The sequence below is a fragment of the Dioscorea cayenensis genome, chromosome 20, assembly GCF_009730915.1.
Source record: "Dioscorea cayenensis subsp. rotundata cultivar TDr96_F1 chromosome 20, TDr96_F1_v2_PseudoChromosome.rev07_lg8_w22 25.fasta, whole genome shotgun sequence".
Classification (NCBI taxonomy): Eukaryota; Viridiplantae; Streptophyta; class Magnoliopsida; order Dioscoreales; family Dioscoreaceae; genus Dioscorea; species Dioscorea cayenensis.
The window spans coordinates 30,041,851-30,053,022 of NC_052490.1; the positions used below are offsets into that span (position 1 = coordinate 30,041,851).

Here is an 11,172-nt window from a genome sequence, read left to right on the forward strand (position 1 = left end):
TTGGAGGCCCAGCAACATTCTCTTTCAGACCTTTTAAAAGATTTATTTTGTAGAATAGTTTGGTTTAAAAAAAAAAATTAAAATTTTTCAAATTCAATGTGGTTCAGCCACCTGAGAAGTGATCAAGCATATGTGGGAATGAGTTACCTCTATTGTCTCTCTATTTTTTTATCTTCGTCCGTTCTTTATTTTCGTATAAATTAGTGATTTATCAATTTTACTTTAAAAAAACTATCTCTTTCCTTTTAGAGTTTCTTAATATAATTTTTAAATAAATAAAATAATTTCCTAATTATTTGTAAGCACAGATCCTCCACCCACCAACAAAAAAATAAAATACTGAACCATAAGAAAATTTAAAATTTAACTCCAAAACTAATAATAAATACATAAATAGCAAATAATAGAAAATGAGGAACAAAAAGTAAATATATATATATATATATATATAGACTGCTGGCTGATTTTGTTAATTAAAAATAATGAAAAATAGAGAGAAATAATAACAATTATACTATTCACAAGCCTCATTCTCAGTCAGACAATACAATCCCCCTCTCTTTGCTTGCATCACTTACTGGCTAACAGTTTTTGATCAGTTGCACAGCAAGTGCAAGAGAGCTGATACAACAGGGGAACCTAAAAAACTAATTGACAGTTATCGAAAGACGAATTTATAACTCAAATTCTCCGGATAGCGGTAACTTGTATGCCAAATAACATCTCTTGAGCTTTCTCTGCTGTTCGCCGGAGAGGCCAACTGCTTTTTTACTCAAAATGCAACCTTAAAAAAATGTTGTAAGTGAAACCTGCTACATCTTTACGCATAGTACATGTACAAGCTGTTAGCAGCGGCGCAGGCAAGAGAGTTTTCGGTTGGATGCCAAGCTAAATGGAGCAACTTTGATGAGAAGTCATATGTGTTTCCATTTGCTTCAAGTGCCGTGTTTTCTGCTCCTGCAACATGGCAAGTATTTCGGCACATTGGTTGGGAAAAGTTTAAATGACCAGGTCAATTGGTGCTAAGGAACTAACCTCGTCTTACTGCCCGTGCCGAATTGTTGAGAGTTCTTGTAGGTCGGGTAGAGTTTTGCACTTGCTTCCTACTTTATAAAGAAAAATTTGCATTATTCAAAAACAATCCAGATAATAAATTAAGAAGAAAGGGTAGAACCCAAGAAATCTTCTTATTATTCAAGAACAAGGACTTGGAAACTTACTACAGTTAAAGAATGAATATCGAAAATCACTGGCTTAAGAATGAAATATTACCTTAATGATCAGGAAGTTGTAGGTGAACTACTACTAGTGAGTAGTGTGGCTATCAGCAAAATAGTGACACTATAAATAGTGATCTACATGCACATTCTAATCCAGCACAAAGACAAATGCAGAGACTCACCGAATTTGAAAAGGAGGACACAAGATTTCAGTTATGCCTTTATAATTCATATTTTTAAATAATCATTCTAAGTAGGCACTATAATGAGTCCAAAAGTCACAAATTTAAAGAAGATCAATAAATGGCATGACCTTTTGGAGTATGTAAAATTATCTCTTCGCATTATGAGCTACATCGAGATAACACATAGTGATTTCAACCAGTGACTAACACAAACAAGTATATCAAGATGATCCTTTTGAATTTGTAAATCACACTAAATAAGCTTGAACCAGATTTCCAATTTCTTTCATTTTTGGGCGATAAATCATCGAAATAATCATGAAATAGACTCGCACCTCATCGGAGCTTTAGTAGCTTCCATAGTTGTTGCCTCATTGCTCCCAGCAGCACAGCCAAACACACGAAAAATATTGCTGAAGTCACAATAGAAACATGGCATAATTCCACTAGATTGAAAAATGATCAAAGGACGCTGGAAGAACTAGAATTATCAGTTCAAAAGATCTGAAAACATGCCTGTATGAACCTGTTGCTACCCGTAGTCCTTCGCCACTCAGACAACATTCAAATTTATCAAAAATAGAGTCGTTTTCATATAAATCACACAACTGCATGGAGTGGGAATTATTAGAATTGGGCTTAATAGATGACCAATTGCATAAATCAATGCATTAAATCACAGTGAGTAGGTTGTGAAAGAATATAACAAATCACCTTGGGCCTTAAATATTCATGGACCTGGAAAGTTGCAACAGGACCTGCATCCATGTTTATGTCCCATAACTGAGATACAAGAACAAAGCAAGCTGCAACATGAGGAGGCAGAATAATAACACGAGGAAATGAATGGATCATTATTTCCCAAGAATGAGAACAAGAAAAGGCTTCTATGTGGCAATTTTTAGACAAAAACATTAACACATCAGGGATACCAATACATGAACTAATTTGCTTGGTTAGCACACCTCAACCTTCAATCAAGTATATACTTCCAGATAAACCTAAACAAATTTAACATTACTGGATGACTTAATTCTCGTCCTAACTACAATGTTTAACCATGCCCACTATTCCATGCAGGTCTTCAACATCCCTCCTGCTATATACAGGAGAAATAGTCCACATCCACAACATCAAATAACAAAAAAAAAATTACTTCAAAGCAAAAATGGACCAACAAATTGTTCCAAAATCTACTGCCTGAATCATGAAAGAAATCACATGATCAAGCAATTAGGTGATAAGTCTCCAAAATGACAACCGAAAACTTTTCTGAGAAATTTTTACTGCTGCATGCACCATCTGATGGTGATGTAGTTTAACCAGCATAAATATGACCAGTGATTGATAGTTTTTCATCAGAGCCAATAAGCGTTTTCTTTTAGGTGGTAAACATGCTCAAGAAACCACAAACAAATAAGAATGATAAGAAGAGGTGAATGTGAATAACTGGTAACCTTAAGAGTCATATAGTCACGACTCAGGATGTGCCTTCCATCCTTTGCAAACTTAATATCTGATATTGAAGCAATAATATCAGTGAAGAAAGATTTTGTGCTAGGTGCATCCTGACCCTTAAACCTGCATGTGTGAATATGCCATTAGATCCTGCAGAAGCCCTCATGAACTGTATAGTTCCAACAGGAAAGTTTGATGGTAAAAGAATATAAGCACATATGCCCTAGGGAATTTCGGCGAAGGCATAGAAATTAAAATCACAAAAGGCAAACAACAACGCAAAACAGAAAATCAAATGAATTACTGCTTAAGAATTACTTACAACTGAGAATGATTATCACATAATGCCGACTGCCTCAAATCAATAAGCCGGATAAAACCTCTTGAGCTGCTATACGCTAATGTATTGCAATGGGTAGGATGGAACTCAGCAGATGTTATCACCTCTGCAGGAATGAAAGTAGTGAAGTTTAGCACTAACTGTCATTGCTTTAATTTTTGAACCATAGGAAAAACATAGGAGATAAACAAAATTTCATGCTTTGAAGAAAAAAAAAATCCATCATAAATTGTGAGCATCATCGAAATTCTAAGAAAATGGAGAACCAGTAACTTACAAGTTAAAGAATTCATCAACTTTGTGTTAAATATGCTATATATTTAACATAAGTTCATCTTCAGATTATTTGTGTGCAGATATAGTAACTTCATTACTATGCAATATTTTTAACAACCACACCAGCAATTTGCCAAATTAAAATACTGAAAATGCAGCCTTCAACAGCCAGCTGGGAAAAAAAAAGATGTGGAACATTTGGAGATTCTCAAATCTGTATAACGAAGCATCATAGAAAATTTGACTCATGTAAAAGCAGAAGCCCTTGTGTGGACTAACTAATAAAATAGAATATTTGGTTTCAACCAAACGCGCGCGCGCAAAACAAAAAGACAGAAAAGAAACTGCCTGATAGAGAGCAATAAAGCATAAAGTTAATACCTGTTAAATCTTCCATATTTGCAGGTTTCACATCAACAATATTGAAACTTTGGTTGCTAATTTCCAAATTCCAAAGATTTATTCTCAAATCATCAGCTGATACAAAAGTCTCTCCATCACTGCAAAAAATAACAATAATATGGCAGAAGTTGATGGTGGATTGAGACCAAGGCTTGGAAATCAAATGGATCAAAAACTTTAAAAGACCTGTTATTTGAAATGGAATTGATATGGTAATCATGAGCATGAGCATATATTCTGCGACATCTAGCCAAAGGGCTTGTGTCATAGATAGAAACCTACACCCAATACACATTCACATCAGCAATTATAATCAATTATGATACATAGAATGACAAATGGCTGAGAACAAATAAATCAACCGGAAGACAGATGAAGAATGAAATGCTAAACACTGTAACAATATGAATTTGCTTTCACAATGTGCAACATCCCATTCATCAATCTAATATCAGTCAGAGTACAAACAGCACCACCCCTCCAAGATGGTTTGCATCTTCTAAAAATTGCTACAGTCTGGAACATGGCTGCAGGCATATGTTTATGTCATTCCCGCCATCTCTTAATGCAGGTTAGTTTATGCATGAACTGAATAATGTTCATGGCAATACATGATGAATCATCACATACTAGACTTAGTACCCCTACCATGGGCAATCGTAGAGATGGAAATCCTCCAGGAGGAAATGAGAAGTCATTGCTCAGATAACTGTGCCGCCTCTCTGAGGATCCACCATTCGGCATGTGTACTCTAGAGCTAACTGTACTTGAAGTAGCCAGAAAACCATCGCCTACATGTTCTGAAGGTCCCAAATTTGTCCCAGAAATCCTTTTCACTTTCTTTTCTAGAACCTGTGCATGATCATGGAACTACAAAATTAAGAAAAGCTGTAACATAAAGAATCAAAAAGATAGGAAATACCATGGACAGAAACTGGAAAAACATCTTAAAACAACAATGGAATAAGATTGGAGGGTGCTCAAAGAAACTACAGGTGCGAATTCCGAACACAAATGCACTCCAAATCTTACAAATATCAGGCAAATGGAAGCTAACTCGCTCAGCAGCACAAATCCATAATTAACACATATAAAAAAAAAGGACTCCAAGGAAGATTAAAAAGACATCATATCAGGAAAATGGCAATGAAAAGCCTCCGGTTACAACCTTCCAGAACTTGATTGTTTTGTCGTTAGTTGAAAGAAGAATCAGGATCCCGTTGACAGTTTGACACCATCTAATTTTGTTGATCTTCTCTTCTATTTCCAAGCTTTTAAGGTAATCAAACTGAAGACAAAAGAAAGAGCAAACTAAGATTCCAAGAGACCAAAACTTTCACTTCGCATTAACAAACAACCAGTCAATACCTCAGGTTCATGGCTTTGGAATTCAGTTTTATAACGGAACTCAGGATGCCTGCCAACTGGGGAATCTAACCTCTCTAAAGCCCTTCGATCTTCATGCTTTAATAATAAGAAAAAAAAAACAAATGACATAAGACATGGAAGACTGGAGATGTGCAAAAGTGCATATATCTCCAACCACAGTGCAAGGGTAACATACATCCTTAACATCTGTCCTTTCAAATAAAACAACACGCCCTCCTCTATCTCCAGTGGCAAGATAATCACCAGATTTATCAAATTCTATTGTGGAGATGATGTCAACTGCAATAGGAAACAGAAACACAAGGTGATTAAGATGCTCACAAGAATGAAGGGAGATGAAAAAGGCATACATAGCCATGAGGCCAAAGAAGAAGAAGAATGCATGCAAAATGTAGTAGTTCAGGTATATAATTACTACTGTGACCTAAGGTTAAGTGGCAAACAGAAGAATAGGAAAGGAAAAGTTAGCTTACTTAATCTAATCAACACATATTTTAATGTTTCCGATTGCTATGATCACCTACGAAAGTGGCTTCACCAAATTGTTCATGCCCATGACAAACAATTGTTTTCTTCATGAAAACTAGCATTCAGCCACGTTTGTATTCTTTCGATTGTCGAAAAGAGAATTGGAGACAACCAATGGAAGCCAATAAAATTTTCTCAAAATGACTAGGATATGAAATGTGAAGCAATCACTACCTTGACATGCAAATGAAATTTCCTTACAACTCATTCACACAAAATACAGAGAGGTAGGTTCACTGGAAAAGGGAAAAACAGGAAGATGGTTCCACATGATGAATGGGAATTAAGCAAGTGGTTGAAGTTCAGTGTACTACTTGAAAAGTAAAAGCAACTATAACTAGAATTATATACAATTTATTTCGGTTAATTTCCAAAACAAAGTCCCAAAACTAGACATCGCTCCAGAAAAGGAAGGTAGCAAAAGGAATACAAACCTCAACTGACTGAAACCATAGTGTTCAACCAAACCTACCAAGTTTCCTCCTTTATTCAAGCAAACCCAAGGATGTATTGAATTTAAACGAAATTCACACATTTCCCACGCAAAAAAACTAAAAAAATCAGATTTTTCTTTAACAAAAAGCATGAGAACGAAACCAATCATTGAGACCAAACCAGATAGGCATGAAAACCCAGACCTCCACCACCCAACCATCGGAAACCAAAAACCAATGAAATCCAGTGGATCTATCCAGTGCTCAAGTCCATACCTTCCTGGACTTCCTCTCCAGAAGCCCGCTCACCAAAAACCTGCGAGAACTTCCATTCAAGCGGCACCGGCGCCTCTCCCGGCCCCACCGATGACCCAGCTTCCTCTGTTGCTTTCCCGTTCATCTCCTTATAAGGATCGCGGTAAAATCGGCAGAGAATATCAAAGCCCGTGATCGACCAAGAGATTCAAGCAGGCTTCGATCCCGATTGTCACCATGAGAGATGGATTCGATTCTCGATGAAGATAGAGAATGGAGAAGAGAACCAATGAACTCGCCCAGAGAGAGAGAGAGAGAGGGTTCCCTTGTTTCCTTTTTCCCTTCCTTTCTCGAGGTTTTTTTTTTGGGGGTAGAATGACGGAATTGCCCCTGAATCTCTAGAGATGGAGAACAGAGATGACGTTGTGGCGTTCAGATACGCGGTTTTTTTAATAATTATTTTCAATGTTTTAATTCTTTTTTTTTTCAAGAGATGATGGTGATGTTAATTAAAGATTAAAATATTTATTAATTAAAATGTGTTTTATTAGAATTCATGTTTTAATATGATATGGTCCGTTATTTTTTTTTAAACAGGTTTTTTTTAACTGAAAAGGGATTTTTTTTTTTTCTTGTTTTGATTGTGAGATCTTTGCTAATTTTCCTGTTTTAATCGATAGTTTTTTTAATCAAATTTGGAATCTAACGGCTCTTGATAATGGGTTAAAAACATTGCTATAAATATTGTAGATAACTTGTAACTAAAAAAATATTATAGGTAACTAAATTTTTGACAAAAATAAAAGAATTCAATCTTTATGAATGTTACTCATGCCGATTTTATAAAATTTAAAAAAAAACCACTACAATCAAAAGAAGAGTTTTTTATGCATCTATTATTGTCATAACGACTAGATCAAATAATTTGGAGTTAAAATCTCTATATATTTAAATGACACCTATTTAAAGAGATTTATTTTTTATAAAATTCTCAGTAATTATTTGAGAAATTAGATATGTCAAAGTATCATGCAAGCTTAGTATTATGCTTGCTCGAGCCGATACGGCTCATCAACTCGTGGTTGGCCAATTATTATTATTATTATTATTTTATTTATTTATTTTGTTTTTTTAGAGGGGGATTGTAGAAGGGAGGGGAACAGATGGATTAGCATTCAACAGTCTAGGGATTTATATACAATATATATATATATATACAGAGAGAGAGAAAGGGGTTGCGGGCCGCATGCTGACATGACTCGTGGCCCGCGACGTCCTGGCAGCAAGGTACGAAGGTATGTGTCATGTCCGGCCCAAGAATGATATATTAGCACTATGTTTGAGCTTAACATGGTCCATAAGGTATTATTTTAATTTAAATTATTAAATTATTTATTTGTAAGGTGGGAAAATCATTCCACACACATTTTGAATCTTCACTCAACAATAATTTAGAAGGGAATCAAATTTCGATCTTTGCATTAGCACTCACCAATTACAGGATTCAAATATGGGACATTGCTCGCACATAAAGGACCTTAATGCTAATAGACTAACTCACAGTTGGCGCATTATTGATATTTTAGATATTAATTTATTTTAAATTTTAAAGTTAATTAATATTTAATGATATATTTGTTAAAAAATTAATCTAAAATTGTTGAAAAATATAAAACAGAGAATGTGTTATTCTCATATTTGATATAAAAAAAGTATGAAATTATTTTCGGGTATAAATCATTCTCACAACTATGATTTTTTATATTCCCATAAGGGTTTGGTATAAAGATATTCTCATGTATTATTTCCACGTTTAGAATTTTTAACATATTCAAAAAATGTTTTTTTATAAACCAAACAAACAAATTAAATTAAGGTGTTGTTTGTTTGAGGGGATTTAAAACTTCATGTATTTGGAGTTACAAGATTTTCTCAATATCCTTTTTTTGGTTGGTGGGATTTAGTTCATACCTTGGAGTCAAGAGTCATTAGTTTAATTAATAAATCTAACCCAAATCATCATCACAATCATTATAAGCATCATTGTTATAAAAGGTTTCGTTTACTTTTTTTAACTTACAAAGTTTATCACAATGAATCTATAAATATATATATATATATATCAAAGCTTTTCTTATTGAGTTTGTTCCAAGCGGAAAATATAATTACAAGCTATGAACATGATGTGCATGGAGTTATTAAAGCAAATGGAGAGGGGATTTAAGAAAATTTAAGAAATAACTAGAAATTTATTTTTCAACATTAATTTAAAACTGACTATCAAGAGAAAAATACAACATAAGTGATACAGACTAAGAAAATTAAATTAGCTGATTAACAATGTCAAATATAATACATTTTAATAAGCTCCTATTGTTTTTTTTAATTATATCTGTGAAGTTGATAAAAGAGAGTTTGTTAAGAGTGTGGAAATGGGGGAGAGAAGAGATGCACGATAAAATAAAGAGTGTTGAAAAAGAGAGTAAAATAAAGAGAATAGTATAACAAGAGAGGGATAAAATCATCATTTAAAACTTAAAAAATGAGAATCCTCTCAAAACTAAGGAGGGATAAGATGCATGAATTCTATTACTTCACAAGACTATTGTAGAATCCTTTATTGGATAACAAACAAAGGTTTAACAGTGGGAAGCAAAAGTATTAACATGCTAATAGTTGATATTCCCATCATCCAAACCCTCTCCCAAAGGATTCCAAATTCCGGGATTTCAAATGCTCGTCACGAGGCACATGAATGTCACGTGACACATGTGAATACCCGTTTTTATATTATTTAGATAGTTATAAAAATTATTTTTATTATTTATAGAAACATTTAAATTAATTATATATTTTAATTTTAAAATATATAAAATATATATATATATATGATTTATTTTATAACTAAATTTCAAAATGTTTGTTTTAAATTTTGTTGCCATTGAACAATAATTGATAACATATACTATATTCAATATAAATATTAAACATATAAAATGAATTAAAGTACAAAATCATAAGTATATATTAAAGTAACTAAATATATTGTTTATTTATAATTAATAAAATATAATAATATATTTTATAATTAATAAAACCTGTTACTATATATCTAATTTAAATTTACACATTTTTCCAACTAAACACAAAATTTTATAATTTAACATTCTAAATACATTTGACCAAACACTGGATTTAACACTCTTTACATTCTGAAATACATGATTTACAAATACTCCCTCAAATTCTTTTTATTTGTCTTGATTAAGAAAGTTAGTAAAGTTAGTTGATAATCTAAAATTTATATAAAAAAAGTATATTAATTTCCAAGATATTTTTTATTTAAAATATGACTTTAATAAAATGTGTAGTTGAATATGATGTATTAGAAGTTGTAGAAGTATATTAAATATAAAGATCAAATTTAGAAAACCGATATTTAATGTTTCATAAAATTACTAATAAAATAAATAAGTAAAAAATATCAAAGAAATTTTTTTAAAATAGAACAAATAAAAAAAGACCACAAATTTTCTCCAACCTGCCTCTCCCAACTCATGGCCGATGTCCTTCCTCCTCCGTTCTCCTGTGTTTTTGTCTTTTAGTGTGTTTTGTATGTTTCTTACTTCACCACTTGTGACTCTTTCCTATTTTGTTGTTGTTTTGTTATTCATGTTGTTTTTTCTCTGTTGTTTTGCAATAAATTTGTAAGTTATCACATACATTGGAATTCATAGTACTAAGTGTGTGTTTGGATGGGGGTATTGATTACTCAGGAATGAGAATGACCACATATTTCAAAAGAAGCACATTTTTAGGGAAGCTAGAGAATGAGAATAGATTTTCATATCAAAGCACTAGAGAGCTAGTCTTCATTACCCCCCAATGTGGGGGTAATGGATATGAATTAAAGGGAATTGACATAAATACCATTCTTCCATAATATTTAATTACAACATTATTAACATATATATTTAATTATAATTATTAAAATTAATAATAATAATTATAATTATAATTATACGAAGTATTTAACATACATATTTAATTTCAATTATTAAAATGGACAATAATATCTAAATATTTATAATACCTATTTATAGTAAGTAATTTAAATAATAATAAAAAAATATTTAATTAATATACAATGATAAAAAGAAATATAATATTCAAAATATTTTACTGATAAAAAGCTTGACATGAGTAATGTTTCAATATTATTCATTTGCAAAAAGGACAAAATAGTAATTTTATTATAATTTTTTTCATTCCCAATAAATTTTTTTACCAGCGGGTGAATTCATGTGGTCACCGTGTTATAGCTGATTTTCATTTTGGTCATTATGTTTCAATTTGTATCTTTTTGGTCATTAGATATTGATTTGTTTTCACATGGAGGTCACTTGGGGTTTTTTCGGTTAATTATAAATGATGTGGCAGTCGAAAATGCCAATTCGCTTACTTTATTTTTCGGATTAAGTAAGCTGAGCCAGTATCCAGTTGATGTGCTCTCTCCAGCTGGCATGAGAAAAATATTAAAATAAAGTTACGTGGTATTTCTGACTACCACATCATTTAAAATTGGCCTGAAAATTCCAAGTGACCTTCCGATGAAAACAAATCAATATCTAATAATAAAAAAAATACAAATTGAAATACAATAATCAAAATAAAATTCAGCCATA

General features: G+C 32.3%; 1 protein-coding gene across 2 annotated transcripts; it reads right to left on the bottom strand.

The window, feature by feature from the left end:
- Positions 1 to 490: 490 nt before the first annotated feature.
- Positions 491 to 6,841, bottom strand: LOC120251581 (serine/threonine protein phosphatase 2A 55 kDa regulatory subunit B beta isoform-like). 2 transcript variants are annotated; one of them, XM_039260155.1, is made up of 14 exons: positions 6,509 to 6,841; positions 5,446 to 5,549; positions 5,250 to 5,345; positions 5,050 to 5,169; positions 4,530 to 4,733; positions 4,068 to 4,159; positions 3,861 to 3,979; positions 3,186 to 3,309; positions 2,863 to 2,986; positions 2,120 to 2,188; positions 1,922 to 2,013; positions 1,741 to 1,818; positions 1,036 to 1,106; positions 491 to 957 (listed from the first exon to the last, which is right to left on the bottom strand). In XM_039260155.1, the coding sequence occupies exons 1-14, from the start codon at positions 6,630 to 6,632 to the stop codon at positions 821 to 823; spliced, it is 1,554 nt and encodes a 517-aa protein (XP_039116089.1). In that variant the 5' UTR covers positions 6,633 to 6,841; the 3' UTR covers positions 491 to 820. The 2 variants fall into 2 exon arrangements, with proteins under 2 accessions (XP_039116089.1, XP_039116090.1); XM_039260156.1 differs by having other exon boundaries at positions 1,036 to 1,103; positions 6,509 to 6,840.
- Positions 6,842 to 11,172: the final 4,331 nt, after the last annotated feature.